Below are 24,165 nucleotides of genomic sequence, written 5' to 3'. Positions count from 1 at the left end.
GATTAGCATGTTCAAGGACAGACAGTCACGACGGTTTTATAGATTTATTGTTAGTGTAGATAGATTATAACTTCTATCACTACTACATCTGCTACTATCAATCTTCCTTATTAATACTGTTACAATTATTATTATAGAAATGTTCCCTGCGGTTATAAACTAACCAGGTTCGGATGTTTAAAATCAGTTTCAGCATCAGAGATTGCTCAGTCTCTCCGTTGCACTCTGGCCTTAGGTGTAGCCTGCTGGCTACTTGAACCAGAAATCGTGGGGGAACCCGTTTCTGATGTTATTTATTCTAGTATATATGGCAGACAGTCTTCGTTTGTAGCTACTTCTCCAGGGTTCCTTAGTCGCATCAGATACACTATGGAATCAAAAGTATCTGGATACCCCCAAACACATACGTTTTTCATATTACGTGCATTGTGCTGCCACCTACTGCCAGGTACTCCATATCAGCGACCTCAGTAGTCATTAGACAATGTGAGAGAGCAGATTGGGTCGCTCCCTCGTACTTAAGGACTTCAAACGTGGTCAGGTGATTATCACTTGCGTCATACGTCTGTACGCGAGATTTCCACATTCCTAAGCATCCCTAAGTCCACAGTTTTCGATGTGACAGTGAAGTGGAAACGTGAAGGGACACCTACAGCACAAAACCGTACAGGCTGACCTCGTCTGTTGATTGACAAAGACCGCCGACAGTTTAAGAGGGTAGTAATGTGTAATGGGCAGACATCTGCTGTGGCCGCACACTTTGTACATCGTAGCGCCTACTGCATAGGCATCCCACTTCACGTCCAACCAACATGGGATGCCTGCATCACAGGACGTATATTCACCAGGAAAACTAGGTCGCCTGTGTTGTCAACTCAAATACGTACAGGCGGCCGTAACACAACACAATATCAGGTCTCCACCAACCGCCGCCAGGGACCGCTACCCGTACACGGAGTCTGCAGAGCAGCTTCACCAGATGTCGCAGCTAGCCAAGGAACTACTTTGATTCGCCAGGCACTTGATCGCAAGTAGTTCCGGCAGATACATCCGCCAAACGGACTTTATAGGGCGGCGCACTGCAGGCAGAGGGCAGTTCGCCTTGTTGTGATACCATTCATGAACAGGGGATGTTTTCCAACAGGATAACGTTCGCCCATATGCTGCTGTTGTAATCCAACGTGCTGTACAGAGTGTCGACAAGTTTCCTTGGCCTTATCGATCACCAGAAATGTCTCCAATCGAACACATATGGAACATCATAGGACGACAACTCCAGCGTCATCCTGAAACAGCATTAATCGTCCTCGTATTGGCCGATCCAGCGCAACAAGCATGGTACCCCATCCCACAAATTGACTGCCGGCACATCACGCACATTTGCTTCCGTTCTATTCAATATTCCGGCGGTTCCACCGATTATTAATGTACCAGCATTTGCAGTTGCATACCTAGAGCTTACATTAACATGTGATCTTACTATGTCAATCACTTAAATATGTCACCTATACAAATTTATCATCGACATTTCATTCTTTACGTTAATTAATTGTTGGAGTTACGTTTTTTTCTGTCAGTGTCGTTGTAAGACGAATACTAGAGTTCATCTAGGTCAACAGAGTCTGCCAACAATGACGTCCCAAGATACTACAAGCAGTGAGTTAACAAAAAAATATCACCAAATCATCTTATCACGAAAATACTTTCCTTTACTTATGTCTTTGGCTTCTGGCCAACTGTGATTCGAATGACTAGAAAACATCTTCCTGTGTGGCGAAGGAGAGACTGAGCAATGTTGCAAATGGGCCATCGTTTACTCAACACAACAAGGATACTGTTTGAAATAGCTCCAAATAAACAAATTATCCTCGGAACGATCAACTGCAACACGCAGTCTGTTTAATACATTCCATTTGCGCAAAAACTTGTGGTAGCTATCTGGTAAAGGCTTTTCTGGAGCAACGAATTTTCATTGAGCAGCTCTGTCTCCTTACATTCCCACACGATTTGTGGTCACAGGTGCCCCAGGGCCGATTCAAGGCCCAAGCTTGGTGCGCATAGCTGAGAGGAGCGCCAGAGGCACCATAATTCGAAGATTTCTATGCAGAACACTTCACAATTTCTAGCTGCCGCTTGGGGAGCCAAGCTGAGGGGTGCGCCTTGGGTACCCAATTGCATTTGAATATAGAGCGTATCACAGTTGATAGCGATAATTGACAGGTGAAAATGTGCGAAAAAGGGAGGGGGCAAATGACAAGTCGTCTACATGGACACGTGTCCTAAAACGGGCACTGAGGCATCCTTGACCTAAGAAAAGTCTTTACGGACTTCGGTTGGACGTCATCAGGAACATGGTCCCAAAGGACGTGCCATTGCTATCCCTGGAAACGCTCTCGTTCCTGCAGGCCGGTAAAAGCCCCGGTGAATTTCAAAGGTCGATAAATCGGCAAGGATGAGTTCGTCTAAACGGGTCAATGTTAATCGTACTGCAATTAGACTACGGAAATGAATTAATGCGACGTCACCTCTTGAGCTATTAGAAGAATTTTTCAGCTCCTGAAATGCGTATTCTCCAACGAAACAGCATAGGAAAATGCCGGATGTACGGAACACGTTTGCATCTGCACTCTATCCGTTTGTCAGAAAGCACTGAATAAAGCTGTTAAGAATGGTCATTGTCTGTTCTAGATAATCGCAATGTTTCCTGAAAGTCAGCTACGATCAAAAAATAGTCACTTCGCTATTACATCAGTCTCTTGTCAGCTTTTTGGTTGCGTAAATGGACTGTGAATACTACTTTTCGATGTATATAGCTTAAGAGAGTTCAACTGAGAGTATTGGGCATTGCCGCTTCGAAGCTTGAAGCCTGACCTGGTTACACGTGGTCATCAGCGTTTGGAAAAGATGTGATCCATACGTGTCTACAAGGGGGCAAGAGGAGGCGACCCTAGCCCTGGAATTTGCAGTATAGAGTTTTTATTCATTACAGAATTCTCATATACTTTTAGAAGTGCGTCGATATGCATCAGTTGTCTAGGACGTAGTAATATTCTTGTTTCACCTATAAAATTTAGTTCTTGTGGCCATACACATCTCGAAACTGACCAAATTGGGAATTTCAGTGGGTTACCCCCTCTTCTCCCCTGGTCTCCCCCCCCCCCTCCCTACGAATAAATTTCTGCGGGCGCCCATGTGTCCATATTTTATGGAAAACCAATTGTACGTTACGTGAAAAGGAAAAGAAGAACAAATGGTCATAAGGCAGAATGCAAGATAATAGATGAAACGTGACAGCTGGACGTACGTTGTAGGTCCATGTGACGATGGGTTGCGGCACGCCTTCTGCCTGGCACTCCATCCTCACGTTGTCCCCCAGCCGAACTTCCAGGGCACCGTCTTCAGGAATCGGTGTCACTGACGGCGGATCTGTGGATGTAAGCCAGGAGCCGAATGAGATGGATCCAAGTATTTCTTAAATTATTAACAGTTATCGAACAGTCAGCATGTCTTTGAGCTTCTTGCGCTTACGAGGAATACACGTAAAGTTTTATCACCTCGGAAACTTGTTTTGGTTGTTCGCAGGTACATGTCTGCAGCCCTGGTACCCGTTCAGATCACCGCGCTACATTATCGTTGCACACGTCGCTACAGGAGCCAGAGTGACAAAATGCTGCAGAGGCTTTGCTGGTGGAACGAATATTCGCTAAATAACTTTGCTCCTTTATATTCCCACACCATGGGCACTCTGTTGGTTACAGGTGGCCTTGACTAAGAAAACTCTTCATGCACTCGTGTTGCACGTTGTCAGAAACGTGGCCGTTCAGGACGTGATAATATTACTGCGTGGTAATTCGGAAGGAAGGAAGGAACATAGTGTTTAATGTCCCGTCGACATCGAGGTCATTAGAGATGGAGCAGAAGCTCGGATTGTGTCAAGGATGGGGAAGAAAATCGACCGTGCCCTTTAAAAGGAACCACCCATACATTTGCCTGGAGAGACTGAGGGAAATCACGAAAAATATAAATGTGGATGGCCAGACGCTGGTTTGAACCGTCGTCTTTCCGAGCGGTATTTCGGTTCCTGCAAAATGGCTCTGAGCATTATGGGACTTAACATCTGAGGTCATCAGTCCCCTAGAACTTAGAATTACTTAAACGTAACTAACCTAACGATATCACACACATCCATGCCCGAGGCAGGATTCGAACCTGCGACCGTAGCAGTCGCGCGGTTCAGGACTGAAGCGCCTAGAACCGCTCGGCCACCGCGGCCGGCTCGGTTCCTGCATCTAAAGGGGAACAACACAATAACAATCCACGCTAAACTGGTGTAAGTGCACGACAACAATGTCCCATCATATGATGTAATGACTGTGTGGCGCATACGCTTCCAGTAACGGCAATAAGTTTGAATGACCAACAAGAAAGCGGCATACTACACTACACTGAGGTGACAAAAAGCCATGGGCTAGCGATATGCACATATGCATGTAGTATCGCGTAAACGAGGTACAGAAGGGCAGTGCATTGGCGGAACTGTCATTTGTACTCAAGTGGTTCATGTAGAAAGGTTTCCGACGTGATTGTGGAACCACGACAGGAATTATGGGACATTCAGTGTTGGAAATTGTTAGGCCATTCAATATTCCGAGAGCCACAGTGTCAAGAGCGTGCTGAGAACACCAAATTTTAGGAATTACCTCTCACCACGGAACACGCACGGGCCGACGGCCTTCACTTAACGACCGAGAGCACCGGCGTTTGCTTAGAGTTGCCAGTGCTAACCGATAATCAACACTGAATGAAATAACCCCAGAAATGAATGTGTTATGTATGCCGATCTATAAGTTAGGACAGTGTGGAGAAGTCTGGCGTTAATGGGCTGTGGCAACAGACTAGCGACGCGAGTGCCTTTGCTAACAGCACGACATCGCCTACACCGCCTCTCCTGGACTCGTGGCCGTATCGGATGGAACCTAGACGATTGGAAAATCGTGGCATCGTCAGATGAATCCCTACTTCAGTTGTTAAGAGCTGATGGTAGGGTTCGAGTGTAGCACAGAAGCCACGAAGCCATGGACCCAAGCTGTCGAGAAGGCACTGTGCAAGCTGGCCAGTGGCTCCATAATGGCGTGGGCTGTGTTTGCATGGAATGGTCTGGAACCTCTGGTTCAACTGAATAAATCATTTACTGGAAATTGTTATGTCCGGCTACTTGGAGACTGTTTGCAGCCATTCGTGGACTTCATGTTCCCAGACAACGATGGAATTCTTGTGGATGACAATACGCCACGTCACCAGGCCACAGCTGCCCGCCATTGGTTTGAAGAACATTCTGGACTGTTCGAGCGAATGATCTGGCCACCCAGTGAACATTTATGGAAGATAATCGAGAGGTCACTTCGCACACGAAATCACTTTCGCAGTTACGGACCGCTGTAGAGGAACATGGCTCAGTATTTCTGCAAGGGACTTACAACGACTTGTTGAGTCCGTGCCACGTCGAGATGCTGCACTGCGCCAAGCAATAGGAGGTCCGACACGATATTAAGAAGTATCCCACGACTTTTGTCACCTCAATATGTCTCTGTGAGGGACCGGAAATTGGAAAAGAAGTTGGAAACCCTGGTGCTCGAAGATCGGGTGTCACAATCGAGGCTACGGTGAAAAAATAGAAATGTATGGACCAATTTTGAACACGTTACACGACATTTTAAATGTGACACACGTTGCAGCCCGCTGGGACCCGCGACTGCTCATGCCCACTCAGAAATCACGCAGGGCTGAGGAAGGGATCAGCAGATCTGTTGCAGCTATGTCAGGCTAATCCAGACTACTACTTTGGCCACCTCATCACCATGGACGATTGTTGGACGTACCATTATGGTCTCTAATGGAGACAACAATGGAAAAATGTGGATTCTGTACAGTCGAAAAAGACAAGAGACCCTCCATGCAACAATCTAGTATCATGACCACTACACTACAGCGACTGCGCTACTCGGCTTTATCTGCGATATTGCTCCCCCCTTAAGAGAACAGCGTCTCGGAGTCACGTCCTCCTAGTCCGGGAAAGGGTCATCGGTCCTGCATACTCCGACTCACGATGACTGACGTTCGCCCTGGCGGTGATCTTCTTAGAACTTCCCTTGCCGCTACGTTCTTCGTCGCCTTTCTGCTTGTTGCCTGTCGCTAGGGCTTCGAATTTACCCTGGGTTGCAGGATCCTTATAGGGCTTCATTCGAAGGACGTGGACTGTATCTTTGATTTTTCGTCGTCTTGTGTCGGGGTCGAAATCTTCAACTTCATAAGCAACATCAGACAACTGTCTTACAATCTTATAAGGTCGAAAGTAGCGCCTGAGGAGCTTCTCAGAGAGACCCAGCTTCCGAACAGGAGTGAAGATCCTGAGGAGGTCACCAGGCTGGTAGACAACAAGTCGGTGGCTCGCGTCATACCTTCGGTGATCGTTTTCTTGAGCCTGCAGCTTGCAGTCGAGTAAACTGCCGAGCTTCCTCAGCTCTGGTTAACACCTGGCCGATGTCGTCGTCCACGTCATCAGGATGTAACGGAAACACAGTGTCCATCGAAGTAGTCGCCTCACGCCCATGCACCAGGAAAAATGGCGTAAAACCTGTGGTGTTATGTTTGGCGGTGTTGTAGGCAAACGTCACGAAAGGTAGCACCTTATCCCAGTTGCTCTGTTCGACATTGACTAACATTGATAGCACGTCGGCCAAGATCTTATTAAGGCGTTCAGTAAGCCTGTGAGTTTGCGGATGGTAGGCAGTCGTCATGTGATAAGTAATGTTGCCCCGACGGTTTATCTCTGACACAAGATTCGATTGAAAAACTTTCCCTCGATCCGTAATTAACGACCTTGGGGCACCGTGTTTTAATACAATGTCTTCTACGATGAATTCGACTACCTCGAATGCTTCGGCTGTTTTCACAGCTTTTGTAATGACATAACGTGCCAAATAATCAGTGCAAACAATAATCCATCTGTTACCACTAGCAGACGTTGGAAATCGTCCGAGGAGGTCAATCCCAACACGCTGGAAAGGCGTTTTGGCTGGTGGAATTGGTATGAGTCGGCCAGGTGGTTTCTGGGGAACTGCCTTTCTCCTCTGGCACTCTCGACAGTCCGACACATAGTGATGAACACTCCTAAATAAACCTGGCCACAAAAATCTATTGCGGATCCTATCGTATGTCTTAATAAATCCTAAATGTCCGGCCTCAGGTGAGTCATGGAATTTCTGTAGAACATTTAAGTGCTTGTTTAGGAATCACAGGTACCCACCTCTTTCCAAACGGATAAAAGTTTTTCTTGCAATGTAATCCATTAACTACCTTAAATTGTCCTTTCACATATTCTGACCGATTTAAGGCAAGCATAATTTGAGATATCTTGACGTCCTTCTTCTACTCAGCAGAGAGATCCTGGAGTGCAGCGAGACAGTCACTATCTTCATCAAAGTCTTGATGGTCTTGCACAGGGTTTCTTGAGAGACAGTCGGCATCTTCCACTTTTGTACACTATGGTAATGTCATACTCTTGAAGACGTAGTGCCCACATGGCCAGTTCTCCTGTTGGATCCTTAAGACCTGTCAACCAACAAAGTGAATGATGGTCTGCAACAACTGTGAATGGCCTTCCATAGAGATACTGTCGAAATCTGCACATGGCCCAGATCACAGCAAGACATCCTCTTTCTGTAGTTGAGTAGTTTCCCTCGGCTTTTGTAAGTGTCCCAGAAGCATAGGGTATAACCTTCTCTATTCCATCCGAAATCTGCACCAGAACAGCACCGATCCCATACCCACTGGCACCTGTGTGTAGTTCTGTAGGTGCTCTCTCTTCATACAGACCAAGTACAGGGTCAGTCGTCAGAGCTTTTTGCAGCACATTGAAAGAATCTTGTTGAGCACCACCGCAGATAAATTTAGCATCGGGTTTTAACAATTCTTGGAGTGGCCAGGCTTTGATACAAGAGTCTTTGATAAAACGACGGTAATAAGAACACAATCCGAGGAAGCTTCTCACATCTCTAATACTTTTAGGAATAGGAAATTCCGTTATAGCTCTCACCTTTTCTGGGTCTGGCCGCACACCTTCGTTTGACACAAGATGCCCGAGTATTTTGATTTATTTTGCTCCAAAGATACACTTTCTTGGATTACGTTTCAGTCCGGTTTGTTGGAGCCACTTAAGAACGGCTCTCAGTCTTTTTATGTGTTGATCAAATGTCTCTGAGAACACTATAATATCATCTAAATAACAAAGACACATCGTCCACTTCAGGTGCCTTAGAAAATTATCCATCATTCGTTCAAAAAGTTGTTGGTTCATTACACAAACCATACGGCATTACCTTAAACTTATGCAGGCCCTCAGGTGTGATGAACGCAGTTTTCTCACGATCAGTCTCATCTACTTCGATTTGCCAGTATCCCGAGTACATGTCGATGGTTGAGAAAAATTTAGCCCTCTTCAGACAATCTAGTGTATCGTCAATTCGTGAAAGAGGGTAAACGTCCTTTTTAGTTATCTTATTAAACTTCCTGTAATCAACACAAAAGCGCCAACTGCCATCCTTCCTGACGAGGACCACCTGTGACGACGATGCGGTCTGCGAAGGCTGAATGATGTCATTCTTCATCATTTTCTCTACCTCGTCGCGAATTATTCGACGTTCCGTTGCTGACACTCGGTATGCTCTCTGGCTTATTGTTTGATGGTCACCAGTACTAATGCGGTGCTTCACCGTCGATTTGTCTAATTGGCTCTTCACCTGTGGATTGAAGCATTCAGAGAACTCTTGAAGAATGGCAAGGAGCTTCTTCTGTTGTTCCTTAGTGAGATCTGGTGATTGTCGAGCTCGAATATCTTGTCTCGTAGTGGTAGCGCTAATTTCGCCCACAGACTCTGCATGGAAGGTTTCTATGACGCTCAGCTGTTCTGCAATTAACGGCTCGGCATTTGCTACGCACATACGTCTAGGAAGGATCTGCGGTTCTCGGCGACAGTTAACTATCCACAATTCACCGAATCCGTTCTTAAACGAGACGACAGAGGCTGGGATGACCTAGTTATTCTTCAGTGGTATGCTTCTCTTACATTCCACTACAAGATCCATGGGTAGATGCATAGCATGACACATGACAGCTACATTTCTAGCGCCGACTGCATGAATGATCACTTCATCCAGCACACATAGTCTCCACACACGCGGATGCGCATCTTCATGTCCATAGTATATCATCTCGTCTAGCATAACCTTCGAGCAATCACAATCTATAATTGCTTGAGAAGCTTACAGAAAGTCTCATCTGAGAATGACGTCATGCCTACACTCTTGTAAGACGTGAATTCTAAGGGCTGTCTATGGCCACTTATACCCCCCCGAATGACACATCTTCCTGTATGTTTTACATATTTCCCATTAGCCACCTTCAGCAGTGATGTTTTGTTGTCGACGAACACGTTTTTCTGCTACTAGCGACGGTACTTCTCCGAAATGACTGAATATGATGCTCCAGAGTCCACAAAAGCTTGGGCTGGTCGTCCATCCATGAGGATATCGACGTAGTTTCCTATAATTTTTGTAGTGATCGACGGCGGAGGATTTCTCTCTTCGGCGGCCTCGCCTCCAAGGAAGGTCGCACCCTTTAGTTTTCCAGGTTGTGGCAGCTAGGTGATCGGCTGGAGCTTCTAAACGGCGATGGGGACCTTGATCGGCGTGTTGGGGAGCGTCCTCTCCAGCGGCTAGTTTGCGGTGGTGGTGACATACGTCGTCCTGCACCCACATCCTCTTGTTAATCTTCGTCGTCCCGGAGTTTGCGTCGGCTAAGATGGGTCTGCTGTCTTCTGGCGCTGGCGTCATCAAATATCCGCCGCCTTTCTCGACAATACCGCACCACATGTCCCGGTCGTCCGCAGAGGAAACATACTGGTTAGCTATCCTGGGTCCTCCAGACATCAGTCTTCCCTGGTGTCCAAACGGGTTCCTCATGCGGCATTGTAGGAACGTAACTTCGCCTGGGTCTCGACTTTTTTACGGTTTTAAAGGGCTCACTATCTGACGAAGAACACTTGTGAAATCAGTTGCTTCCTCCATTGCAGACATCGATACGACGTTTGGAAGCCGTTCAAACTTCTTGAGTGTAATTCTTTTTTGATGCGTTGTCTCGATATACTGGCACCATTATATGAAGTCGTCTGTTGTGGAAACCGCCTTCAGGAGTAGGATTTGATACATGCCCTCAGCAACACCCTTCATGAGATGTGCAACCTTATCTTCCTCCTTCATTCGAGGATCCACTATTTTACACAGCTCCAAGACGTCTTGAATGTAGGATGCTGTCGTTTCTCCTGGACGCTGTGCCCTGCGGTTTAATTTATATTCAGCCTTGCACTTCTGTCGTTGTGTGTCGCCGAAATATTTGCGTAGTTCCGCCTCGAATACTTCCCAGCTTGTCAACTTCTCCTCGTTGTTCTCATACCATTGCTTGGCAGTGCCCTCCAAGTAGAAAAATACGTTAGCCAAACACACGGTATCATCCCATTTGTTAAATTTGGCTCGTATACCTTCAGCCACTTGTTTGGATCTTGGCCATCGTCACCAGAGAACCCGGAAGGATGTCTCATGTGTTGGCACACAGTTACTGTCATAGTAACTTCCTCTTCTTCTTCTGTCTCCGATAGATTGCGATCTGTTGAATATGGTTCGAACTCGGGTTTTTCGCCACGTAAACGGCGGCTCTGTCGTGGCCTAATGGGAACAATGTGTCGTCGATAATGTGCGGTATCACAAGTTCGAATACCCAGCACCTCCACCAGAATAGTGTCACGTAGAAGACAGTGTAAGTCGATGAATGACTAACACTAATTTCACTTAGCGAAGGTTTACTCAGCACTTGCACATACAAGAGCGCGGAGCGCACTGCCTCCGGCCAAAACACGTACAGTATATATACAGCTACAGAACATTCCAGTACAATGATTCTTGCCATTTGTGGAACCTTCTAGAATGTGATCGAACCGAATATAGAAATTAAAATTTTTCAGTTCATGTTAGTTTTGAACTCACGACCCTCCATGCAACAATCTAGTGTCATGGCCATTACACTATGGCAATTGCGCTACTCGGCTTCATTTGCCACAATATAATATATCTGGAACTATGGCTCTTGGTACAGTGAAGCACATTGAGTTACGCATATAAAAATCTTTTAAGCCCAAATGTTGGCAGGACTTCGTCAATTTCGTAAAGGAAGAACAGCTCGCACACAAATGTTGAACCAAATATTGAAACAACTTTAGTAGCTTATCTGTACAGTCGAAGATATTCCTCATGAAGTAACATTTTTAAGAGTGTTTCAATTCCTTGATTGGACAAACAGATCATGCATCCAGGTACACTATACATCTGTCAGCTGAAGTTGGAGGAAGTGAGGGACATCAGCAGCCAGAAGTGAGAATGATCCTAAGAAATAAACTGAAATCAGTCTTCAAAGTACAAAGTCTTCGAATCTCTTTGAGCTCTCATGATGAAGTGTTTGAATTATTGAAAGGTAGTCGGTAGTGTTTGGTTCACAAAGGAGCGGCTTCAGTTCTGGGAAATGTTTCCTGTCATCAACTTGAAATTGACTTTTTCCTAGGATTAATTTTCGGTTGATAGCATTAATCTCGTCCGCTATATCTGTTAACAAAAGATATTCCAATTGCTTTAAGAGACTTAAAAAAGTCAAATAATTTGTGATATCGATCATAAAAGATCTCGTCACTTTGTGTCACCGCTCTGTTTGTCCTCCCCTAATAACCGCTCTAAGTTCACCCAGCATTTACTCTCGTTCATCAGAAAACAAGTGCATCATATCGTCTTTGCGGCTGGTGTCGTAATAATCTTCAAGTGATTGTTTTCCAGCTCACAATGTTGCAATGGTGTATTAAGAAAGTTACTTGTCCTTCAGACGACGTGAAAAGTAAAGCAATTCCTCTTCAGCATTGAATGATGTGGATTTCCCGCTTTTTCTATTTTTGTAAAAGAGCCTTGTTCTCATGACGTCCGGCTGTAGCCTTTTCCTGTTCCCCCTCACCCCTGAGCCCCGCTCGGGGCAACGCTCGGAACGCTGATCAGGAGCGCGGTCGGAGCGCTCTCGCTAGCGGAGCGCGGCCTGCTCTAGATGACTGGCTGTCTGGGGGCGAGTGCACCTAGTGGTAAAAGATTAAGCACTTACTAATAACGACACTTCAGTGAGTCTTTGGACCAGATAGCACATCGAAATCAGCAAACGCCATTCACTCTGGTTAATTACGCTTACAGAAAATCAGAGGCAATATTTTCAGTCAAGAGGAAACGACGTTGACAGTTGCGTACTTTCAGATGTATGTTTTAAACTTTATTTATTATGCATAAGTATTTGGCTTTTATAAACATGTTTCATTACTCAATATGTAATGGAGATTTTTATCGCAAATAGCCGGCCGGTGTGGCCGTGCGGTTCTATGCCCTTCAGTCCGGAACTGCGTGACCGCTACTGTCGCAGGTTCGAATCCTGCCTTGGGCATGGATGTGTGTGATGTCCTTAGGTTAGTTAGGTTTAAGTAGTTTTAAGTTCTAGGGGACTGATGACCACAGATGTTAAGTCCCATAGTGCTCAGAGCCATTTGAACCATTTTTTTATCGCAAATAAAACAGGTAAATTTCTAGCACAGTTTATAGTTTTGTCGTTTTAACCAACGCTGCTGAGAGCCAGGACTGGCCCCGGCGCAGAATGTCTGATTGGGCCACCAATTTTATTGTTATTTTAAAGAAGGCCTAACAGATTCAAATACAAACACAATACAAATACAGATACACAAAAAAGATTCAAATGGCTCTGAGCACTATGGGACTTAACTTCTAAGGTCATCAGTCCCCTAGAACGTAGAACTACTTAAATCTAACTAACCTAAGGACATCACTCACATCCGTGCCCGAGGCAGGATTCGAACCTGCGACCGTAGCCGTCGCGCGGTTACCGACTGTAGCGCCTAGAACCGCTCGGCCACCACGGCCGGCGGAGATACACAAAAAATACTGGTCGGGATGAAATATAGAATAAACATAATTTGTTATTATACACTAAACATATGTTCACCAATGCAGATACTATGATATCATACATTGCAGGAGATACTGCCGAAGGAATTCGAGCGAACTAACTGTTGTTGAAGGTGCAATAGGTTGAATCAGCGCGTGTGTTAGTGCAGAATGTGAATCCTCAAACCACTGTTGACAGATCGGTTGCGTATTGGATGCAGTGTTATCCTGTATCAAACAGCCTGTAAACGTACGAGGAAATTACACAGGCTTTGGCATGTTACTGGATTGTTCGCGGTAAATGATGACAGCCAAAACAGTTGCAGGATAAAGATTTATTAAAATTCTTGACCAAGGTTTCGGTATATATAAATATACCTTCATCAGAAGTAAAATATCTAAAATAACATCCTGCAATGGAGATTAATAAAACAATTGTGCCAAAGGCGTCGCCATTAGTTAAGATATCATCTCCATTTATGCAACATGGTTATGGACACAAACTCTCGTCACGATAGTTCATAGGCGAAGTACTGATGCTAAACCGTGTTCACATTGACGCTGTGTTCATAACCATGTTGCATAAATGGAGATGATGTCTTAACTACTGACGACGCCTTTGGCACAATTGTTTTATTAATCTCCATTGCAGGATGTAATTTTAGGTATTTTACTTCTGAAGAAGGTATATTTATATATACCGAAACCTAGGTCAAGAATTTTAATAAATCTTTATCCTGCAACTGTTTTGGCTGTCATCATTTCCCGTGAAGAATTTCAACAGTTGCTGTTTCAGCCATCTTTAAAATCTTGTTATTGGATTGTATTTAGAAAGCAGATTCCCCCAAGGAAATTGCGCGAAGTGTTTCGACGCATATCAGAAAGTTTAGACAGTTACATGTGTATCAGAGTAATTGTTCCTAATTTTCTAATGTCATAGAGGGCAAAAGAACACAAATATTACTTTTAAACAATACAGCGTCTGCAAGTTCTTCCTTTTGGATACAAAGCCAGTTTTTTCATTCAGATTTAACATGCTTTTGTTTCAGCTGTTTTCTAACCACGGAAATTTTGAAGTACTGAGATTAGTTTGCTATTATAACTTTCGGGCATTAAAATACGTAACTCGGTCTTTCTACGAAATTTCGGGAAGACAGGTTTCCTACTTCAGAACTGGCTTTAAAAGTTAAGGTTCCTGTCCTCAGAACGTAATTTTTTCCCGAACACATGTTCTGCATTTACATTTTTGATTCTCACACAAATGTTCTATCAGAATTGGAATATATTGCGGTATTTAATTAAATTAATTAATTTAAGTAACATTTATAAATATATTGGCAATTTTCATTATATTTAATTATAACCATTTCATAGAAACGGAAAAGTTTGTAGCATACTTTTGTGATGTGCCATAGCTAAGATGGTGCTCTGAATTTCACACCCGTTTTTCAATGAAGCCCTTCCAACACTTTTATTACAATATACAGTTTTCTTCATCCCAGTACAAGTTCAAATCGACGCATTGCTAATATGCCTTATGTAATGTTCTACGACAGTCAAAATCATTTGAAATGTAATAAAACAAAAAATAGTTGTAACTGTATCTCCAATTTCCCACTGCAGCTTTGAAATAATTTACACACCAGTTGGATGAATCATGCTTGAGTGTGCAGACGTGAAATAGATGAAGAAAAATTATCAGCGCCATGACGCTTTCATGAAGTAGGAGACTGAAGGGATAGTACTAAATGTTGATTTAAAAAGTAGTGTTCAGGACAGTTACTAGCGACCGAAGACTACCATAGCTAGGGGATGTTTCACTTCAGATGCTGCTCAGCAATGAATTATTACGCTACATTTAATGTTATTTTTTAATTTGGTTCTGCTTACTTTCACTTCATTTTAAAACAAAAGGCTACTTATTATACGCTACTAATTTGTACACTGACGAAATGTCTGGTACCGCTAACGCCACGATATGGAGTGTTATGTCTTTACTCGTTCCCTGGCGTGCCCACGCATTTCAGTAACTAGACAGCAGCGCCCTCACATGTAAACCGTCGTGAATCGTGCAACGGGTAGCATATTATAATGTACTTGTCTGTAGCACTGTCAATGGCGCTTTCGTTTAACAAAGGTTAGAATCACAGCATCAAAATCTAGTCGTCTTGCCAAATTATATTCAGCTGCCACGGTACCCAAATCTGTGTGATGTCGTTAATGCTTATCTGATCTGAGACAGTTTTTAATACGAGCCAGACTGCTGAATGACCTTCCCGCCTCATCTACAGTCACTGTGAGAGTGTAAAAGCGCGTGCATCTTTTCCAAGAGGTGCAATGATTCCAAAGTAATGTATTAGATGTTTGAAGTGTGAATTGTTTTCAAATATTTAATTTCTCCTTCTAAATCAGTTGTGACATCATTATGGTATTCATTGATAAATAACTTGCATGCCTCAACGACCTGATCGTCAGTCATCTTGGAGTATTTCCGTAAAATCTAAAATCTAAAATTTCATCTAAAATTTTCACTGTTTCATATCGTGTTTTCAAGTTAGACGCTAGAGTGTCGGTTATGACATAAAAACATTTATCTAGAATAAACCTGAATTAGATCTGTCACTTCATACCTGGTATCGTAATGGAATGATTTCCTGTTCATGGTGCATAGCTCCAGAAATTCAGTACCGATATTAATTGCACTGACAATTTTAGATTCCGGGAAAATGCAGTGTCCCAATTTACGCGAATATATTTTAAGACATTTAGTAAGTTCTCAAAGTGTCTTGTCTCGACATGAATGGCAGTATTTCGAACATCTAGTAATTTGCTTCTGCAGTAAATTGGTACCAACAACTTCAGCCAGATTGATGCGATAGTTAAACACTTGAAAGATCTCACATAACCCAAAACAACCTGCACCACAGAACGTGTTCCAGCTGACAAATATACCTTACTGAGAGTTTCAAGGGCAACGGCAGTCTCATCCAAGTGAGCTGCAATTGGTCTTACAGCGTCAACCAGACTACACAGACGGGCATCAGATATGGAATAAAAAGAGCTTCCAACACAGTGTCAGAATTTTCCGTCGTTATGGACTGCAACTTAACAGGTTGTTAAGAGTAACTCACAAAAGTATGTGCTTCATGACAACTGTCAGCCGCATGTAAGTATCTGACAAGTAACAACGAAGATTTTGCAGAACATCATCGAAGAAAATGTGTCTGAGCTCCTTTATAAGATCCTCTCATATTACTTCCGTTATCATAACCTAGTCCGCGCCATTCACTGACAGGAATTTAGTGTTTCGCAACTATTGATCGAATTAAATGTGGAATAGCAACTCCTCTTTTCTGATTACAACCTATTAATTCCAAAGACCGTTCATTTATTGCACATTTGGCAATTTTCGCATTGAAGTAAATATGATGCACGATGGATGTTGTCTCTTCAACATGATTCGAATCAAGATTTGCCTGAACAATTATTCAATAATATTTAACGTTTTCTCTTTGTTCTGACATGATGGGCACAATTAGAAATAAATGCATTTTGAGTATTCCAGATGACGCGCTTATAAACGCTCTCCAGTTTCTTGTCCGTCTCTGACCTTGTTAATATATTTTGCTAGAACTGGGTGGTAGTGAGTCAAGAGCTTTAATATTCCGAGGAAATTCCCATTACTGGGATCTCCAATTTTCTGAGATGAAACTCTGAAGGCCAAGCCTCTTTGACCAAGAAAGAACATCACATCAAGAAACATGAGAGTTCCCATGTCAGTCAGCTGTTCTACAGGTGAACAAAGGAAGAACATTTTACTTCTTCACTTCCGAGCACCAGCATGGCCAATGCACCTCTTTCATGTCATTTCATTTCTTCACTTCTACGATTCTTCGAGGACAACTATATACAAATAGATGTATTCTATTACATGTTTACATTCGAAAGTAAAATATTTTTTGCATATTCCCTGTAAAATTACCTTGTGATGGAAGCAAAATTACGTTATGTTTGAACGTTGTTGGCAATCCTACCACATTATAACTTTTCGTAGCTGTTGTCATCTATATTTGTTGGGAAACTTTTTTGGTAGGATTTCCAACAAAATTTAAAGAAAGCGTATTTTCGTCTCCATCACAAGATGGTTTTAGCACACGATTCTGAAGAAAATGTTGTGCATTCAAGATTAAACACGAAATAGAATTGTATGCAACTGGCCTGTAACAATCATAAAAGCGAAGAATTAAACTGGAAATTATGAGCTAGATTGACTATGCTGGTGATGGGGTAATGTTCTTTTATTTATTGTATTATATTAAATTTATTCTACAGTAGCAGTCTGATATGAACTGAGCTCCCTGGAGGATGTGAACCCATGACACAGTCTTCCGCCCCCCTCCCCCCCCCCCCCCACCCGTTCCCACCTGAAGCTTGGGCCCCAGGGATTTTGTCAAAAATGGCTCTGAGCACTATGGGACTTAACATCTGTGGTCATCAGTCCTCTAGAACTTAGAGCTACTTAAACCTAACTAACCTAAGGACATCACACACATCCATGCCCGAGGCAGGATTCGAACCTGCGACCGTAGCAGTCGCGCGGTTCCGGACTGAGCGCCTAGAACCGCGAGACCACCGCGGCCGGCAGGGGATTTTGTCCCCCCCCCCCCCCTCCCGACCACCGTCACGACGGTGCTGTAAGAGGCAAATACAGTTTTCGGCGTACCACCACCTTGTAGAAGAGTAGTTCCGCGTGTGTTACACCTGGAAGTTTGGTCAAATCCCAGAAGCATTCCTCCGCATATTTTCCAGTTCTACATAAACCAAATGACAGAAACATAGCTATTTCAAAATCTATACAACCACATTATGTCCGCCAATGATGAAGGAATAAGACAGTTTCAAAACATGCACCTTACAGTCTTTTTCTTCTCATTTCTCTTCTATCCGGCAACCGTACCCATTTCACTGTCACTAAAATCGGATACCTAACACGAGGAAACGTGCACAAACCGTCAGCGCTTCCTAGTAGTGCATAAGGACATTCAAAGATAACTGTTTATTGAGTCTAATTGCCGAATGTAGACGTGAAAGACCGTTAGAGCCATCTTAATAACAATTTGACGAATCAAAATACCTTCCGGTAATACATGGATGAAAAAGTGGATTTTATAAACCAGGTGCATGTTTAACGGTGGCCAAAAGAAGCCACATACCACGTCACCTGACCGAGATAGAACTTACTTAGTTACACGAGTTGCGACACAATCGCAGCAAAATTCACAGTGTTCCGGGAAAGGTTTTTTTTGCGTTAATTCCATTTACGGACCACAATAATTTACACCAGGTAATTAATTTCGGCCTATGATGATCCGATACAAACGATTTTTCAGTTCAGTTATTCTTTTACGTTGTACGGACTGTCACCACTTCGTCGACAGCATGACCGTGAAAACCGAGTCCTGTCGCCTCTCGAAGGATCCCTCCTTTACTGCAATATCTGACAACGACGTCTGCTCACAGATCCGTACAGTACGCTTTAGAGTTAACTTCTTTACGGTGATGATTTGGTTTAGTGCACCAATGACGTTACCATTTTACATGTGATCCCTAACAGCGAGCCTGTGGACAAGTAGCTCCCGTGAAATCCCCCTGAGGAACATGTGGATCCCTGCAAACATGCCCCATTCTCAAAATATCCACGGGTGTACTGCCGGTCTACAGTGTCCAACGGGCACAATATTTCGGCGATCATACATGTCGCCATCATCAGGTGAACTGACGGACTGAGCTCCTGTGAACGTGCCGGCACGGAGATCCGTACACTATGGCTGCTCAGGTGGAACTGGGTTCGGTCGCGGCGGCGGCGGATTTAAATACCCTCCGCCCGCGGCGCGCTCACTCCGCCGTCCGCGCCCCGCGCCACGGTCGCGCGGTGGAACAGATTGCGACGGCGTCTGAGATGACGTCGGTGTGATGGCTCCGTCCGCCGTGGTCGTCACAACTATACATTTGCTCGATTTACTCTTGATTAATCCAATCGCTGGTTCCCAAGCCTTGCTAAGATTATAGCCACAGTCACGATTTATGAGGTCGTCATTGGTGCGAATTTCGATGGCCTCTCTAACAACGCTGTCCCAGTATCTCGACGTCTGTACCAGAATCCTCGTGCGTTCATACTCCATAGCGTGATTTTCCGACAAACAATGTTCGGGCATGGATGTGTGTGATGTCCTTAGGTTAGTTAGGTTTAAGTAGCTCTAAGTTCTAGAGGACTGATGACCACAGATGTTAAGTCCCATAGTGCTCAGAGCCATTTTGACAAACATTGTTTGTCGGAAAATCACGCTATGGAGTATGAACGCACGAGGATTCTGGTACAGACGTCGAGATACTGGGACAGCGTTGTTAGAGAGGCCATCGAAATTCGCACCAATGACGACCTCATAAATCGTGACTGTGGCTATAATCTTAGCAAGGCTTGGGAACCAGCGATTGGATTAATCAAGAGTAAATCGAGCAAATGTATAGTTGTGACGACCACGGCGGACGGAGCCATCACACCGACGTCATCTCAGACGCCGTCGCAATCTGTTCCACCGCGCGACCGTGGCGCGGGGCGCGGACGGCGGAGTGAGCGCGCCGCGGGCGGAGGGTATTTAAATCCGCCGCCGCCGCGACCGAACCCAGTTCCACCTGAGCAGCCATAGTGTACGGATCTCCGTGCCGGCACGTTCACAGGAGCTCAGTCCGTCAGTTCACCTGATGATGGCGACATGTATGATCGCCGAAATATTGTGCCCGTTGGACACTGTAGATCGGCAGTACACCCGTGGATATTTTGATTATCAAATACGCCGGGAGAAACTCAAGAATCACATGCCCCATTCTGACTCAGGTATTTCGATTGTCTCATTGACAAACTAAGTCTATAATATTCACACATTATGGCTGTTCCTACATATCCTCTGGTGCATAGCCTGGCTTCACACAGAAGATTTTGATTGGTGTGTGTAGTGAACTGGATGTGTGTGAAGGTGTAAAGAGGGTATTTTAATATCAAATGCAACCTCCCAGTGGCTGTATGACTCCAAGTACACCTGCTCATTCAGGTTCGTGTTGTTATTGTGAAAATCTGAAGTTTAACTAGAGAGTTGCGAGTCCATCAACGCTGTGTAAGTGGGTTCGCGCACAGCAGAGCGCTGTCGGTGTACTCACAGAGGACCTCTATGGCGTGCTGCTGGCGCACGGGCCCCCAGGGGTGCGGCCGCACCACCTCGCACGTGTACTCGCCCGTGTCGTCCGCCGTTAGCCGCTCCACCTGCAGCGTGTGGTTGGGCCACATGCGCATGCGCGGCGGAGACTCCAGCGACGGGTTCCCGGAGTCCGCCACCAGCCGCCCCGACCACCACCAGCGCACCGTCGACTCCCCTGCAAGCCGCAACGTCGTGTTCATGGTCGGCAACGAGGTACATGCACAGCTGATGGACTCTACGTCAAGCTAGCTTGAGCACAGCATCTCTGAAAGACACTGACACAATAGTTAGGCAAATGACCACTGGAGGGATACTGATCCATCAGTCTTGTAGCACACATCGACATAGGAACACTGAAGACGTGGGCTAAATAATCGACTTCACTCTGTTACACATTCACGAATAGTTTACAGACTGATACTAAGCCTCGTTATTTTTCGATGGAACATATTTTCCGAAAAATAAAATTGGGCTCAATTCCCAGTTCTGACCAAGATTTTTGGGAGGTTTTCTTTGGTTGTAAGACAAATGACAGAACTGGAAATCCCCTGCCAAATATACCCAACTAGGATTTCCTCTCGCCTACTACCAGCTGGCTTGGTATCTGGATCAGACTCGAACAGTCTGCTCTAAATTTAGGGGTACAGAATGAAAGTTATTAATGGAAAAAGCTACAGCTTTATACACCACTAGCTTAATCGTTATACCATTGCAGCGTCATCATCATAAGACCTATGTATTGTTAACTCTCAAATAAGTTCCCTTCAAATATTGATATGCCTTCAACTGTCACATGCGTTTGGTTTTGGAATCAAATTATCTTCTTAAATGTTTTATATGATGCATCATGCACATCATGCAGCATAGAGGTTACGAGAGAATCTATAGAGGCCAACGACAAGATTCGCTGGAAACATGCAGCCAGCCGCCAGTATTTAGGATCGCCACCATGGACCGTTGGGCCGGTTAGTTAGTTCGAGCCTGTTACGCCCAGTTGGTGAGTTAGTTCCTTCTAGTTAGTTAGCTAGTTAGTTGGAGGCTGTACGCCGTGGAGTTCCAGGTTGTGACCGAGACGGAGCCGCAGACTTAGACTCTAGCACAGAGACAGGCAGCACATAGCGGACTTCTTCAGCAGCATTGAGGCTACGTGTACTATACAGTGTGATATACAGAAGAGAGCTTGAAGTGGTTCCAAGATGGCCGCCGAGTAAGTGACGCCAGAAACCATTTCCAGAAAGATAAGTGATTTAGACAGTAATATAATTTAGTTTAACGCCGACAACAAATTAAATACGTGCATTAGTGTATCGTTTAGTCTTGCCATTAAAGGTTTCACTTTTCTTTGCGTATTTTTTCAGAAAACACAAAAAGTTCGTAACTTCGCGAAGTCGCGCTTAGGCTTAAATTTTGTAAACGTGTTTGTTTCTTGTTTCACGGTAATTTAACTAGTTTCTCGGTAACAAATAAGTAAACTACCGCAAATAGCGTATAACTTCATTGTTTTAATACAGATTTCAGAAAAACAGCGTAACTTTATATCAGAAACTTGCCTATATACATTTGTTTATAGGCCTAATTCTCGTAACGTTTTTGGAGAATCAAAGTTAAAGTATCTCGTTTAATTGTCCTTTTTTTCATTCCATCGAGTGAAATATATAATAAATAGCGTATACCTTCATTGTTTTAATACAGATCTCAGAAAAACAGCGGAATTTTAAATCAGAAACTTGCTTATATACATTTGTGAATAGGCTTAATTCTTGTAACGTCTTTTTTGATTTTCGGTAATTTAATTGATTTATTCTAGCTAAAGTATTATTTTTGCCATGAGTGAGAAGTGCCTGACTTGCCGTAGAATTGTTAGTTCCGGGGTTTGGTGTGATGGATGTAGTAGTTTTTTTCACTGGGGGGACTGCAGTGGCGTGGGTGTTGGGAAAGTGGATCAGGCTCATCAGTGGTTATGTAGGATTTGCAGCAGAGATAGGAAGATAGTGGAACAGGAGGGGAAAATTGCTGCCCTTCAGGCTGAGCTAGATCAGGCTAGGGAAGATCTGGACAGGTTAAGGAGGGAGAAGGGCAAAGAGAGGTGGGAAGTGGCAACAGGTAGCAGAAGGAACAGGCCTAGAACTAAGTCTGACAGTTTTGTGGTGAATGTCAAAAATAAGTTTGACCTGTTGCTTCAGTTAGAAACTGATGAGCCTCAAGCAGAGGTAGGTGTAGACAGGACACAACAAACTTTCAATAGGAAATTGAAAAAGAATGTAGGAAAGTTATCGAAAAGGAAGAAAGTTTTGTTGTTAGGCAGTTCTCATGCCAGAGGTGTAGGCCAACTTCTGCAGGAGGAATTAGGACCAGAATACCAGGTCACAAATTTTTTCAAACCAAGTGCTAGTCTGGATCAGGTGACAGAGGATTTAGGTTCACTCTGTAAAGGATTTACCAGGGAAGACACCGTGGTTATTGTGGGAGGGCCAGGGAACAGCATTGACAGAGATCCTGGGTACAGTATAGAGTGTGACCTGGTAAAGATTGCGTCGGCATCGAGACACACCAATGTTGAATTTGTATCTGTCCTGAGACGTCATGACCGGCCTCATTTGGACTCTTCTGTTGGGAGAGTTAATTTGGAGTTGGAACGGCTGCTTGGGTCGGGTGCGGGGGCTCATATTGGTGTGGTTCCTGTTGATTATCTCAGTAGGTGGGACTATACCAGGCACGGCCTACATCTCAACAGGAAAGGGAAGGGGAAACTGGCTGGGGTAATAGCAGGAAATTTAAGGGGGGGAGGCACTGCCATGAATGGTAAAATACCAGTGGTTACAGGTGTTGGAGCAGCACCTTTTTTAGGATAGGTAAGACAGAAAGATGTCAAGTTCTACGAGAGGTCAGGATTGAAACAAATCTTCAGTTTAGGAAAGAAATTAAACAGCACAATTCTAGCACATTGGATCACCAATCACAGCTATCAATTATAAATTTTCACCAATCACCAGAAATTTTATTTCCACCAAGTTGTAGCTCAGTCCTAGGTAATTGCATTCATGAATTAAAGTCACCCAACCCAGTTGACATAATCTGCCTCTCTGAACACCGTGTGACCACTGGTATAGGAACTAGGCCTAAGCACAATGAGAAACTCAGACAGGAGAGTACTGCAAATGTTAGAATAAGGAAAGGTTCTCATAAAGGTATAATTAAAAATAATGTAAGTATATTTCATCAAAATATTGGGAGTTTAAAGAATAAAGTAGATGAGCTTCTGGTTTGTTTAGAAGATTTAGAAGCTGAGAATGAAATAGATATACTATGCCTGTCTGAGCATCACATCGTTACTGATATGGATAAGGTAAATGTAAGTGGATATAAGCTCTCTGCACATGTAATGAGAGAAAATATGGAGAAAGGAGGAGTTGCCATATACGTCAAAAGTTATCATTGTGCAAAAAGTATAGAAACAAAAAAGTTTTGTGTAGAGAAACATATAGAAGCATGTGCCTGTGAGCTTAAATTAAATAAAGGCACATTTATAATTGTAACTGTATATAGGTCCCCATCAGGAAATTTTCATCTATTTCTGAAAAATTTGGACTCCTTGTTGTGCTATCTGTCAGACAGGGGGAAGCAAATTATTATTTGTGGGGACTTCAATGTAGATTCTCTGAAAGAGGGTAATAGGAAAAATGACCTTGAAGTATTACTCGGTTCTTTCAATTTGACACCCGTTATTGATTTTCCTACTCGGGTGGTAAAGGATAGCAGCTCACTGATAGATAACTTCTTTATAGACCAAGATAAGTTTAACCAGATAAATGCTCAGCCTG

The 24,165-nt window shown here is 43.9% G+C and overlaps 1 protein-coding gene across 1 annotated transcript in view; it reads right to left on the bottom strand.

The window, feature by feature from the left end:
* The window catches only part of LOC126234586 (limbic system-associated membrane protein-like), a 239,914-nt gene that overhangs the window by 56,662 nt on the left and 159,087 nt on the right, over positions 1-24,165 (bottom strand). Inside the window, exons 3-4 of the mRNA XM_049943299.1 lie at positions 20,307-20,519; positions 3,305-3,426 (exon numbers count right to left, since the gene is read on the bottom strand). Coding sequence (XP_049799256.1) covers positions 3,305-3,426; positions 20,307-20,519 — 335 coding nt within the window. The remainder of the gene's footprint in view (positions 1-3,304; positions 3,427-20,306; positions 20,520-24,165) is intronic.

The sequence above is a fragment of the Schistocerca nitens genome, chromosome 2 (assembly GCF_023898315.1).
Source record: "Schistocerca nitens isolate TAMUIC-IGC-003100 chromosome 2, iqSchNite1.1, whole genome shotgun sequence".
NCBI lineage: Eukaryota > Metazoa > Arthropoda > Insecta > Orthoptera > Acrididae > Schistocerca > Schistocerca nitens.
This window is presented reverse-complemented; position numbering and strand designations above follow the sequence as displayed.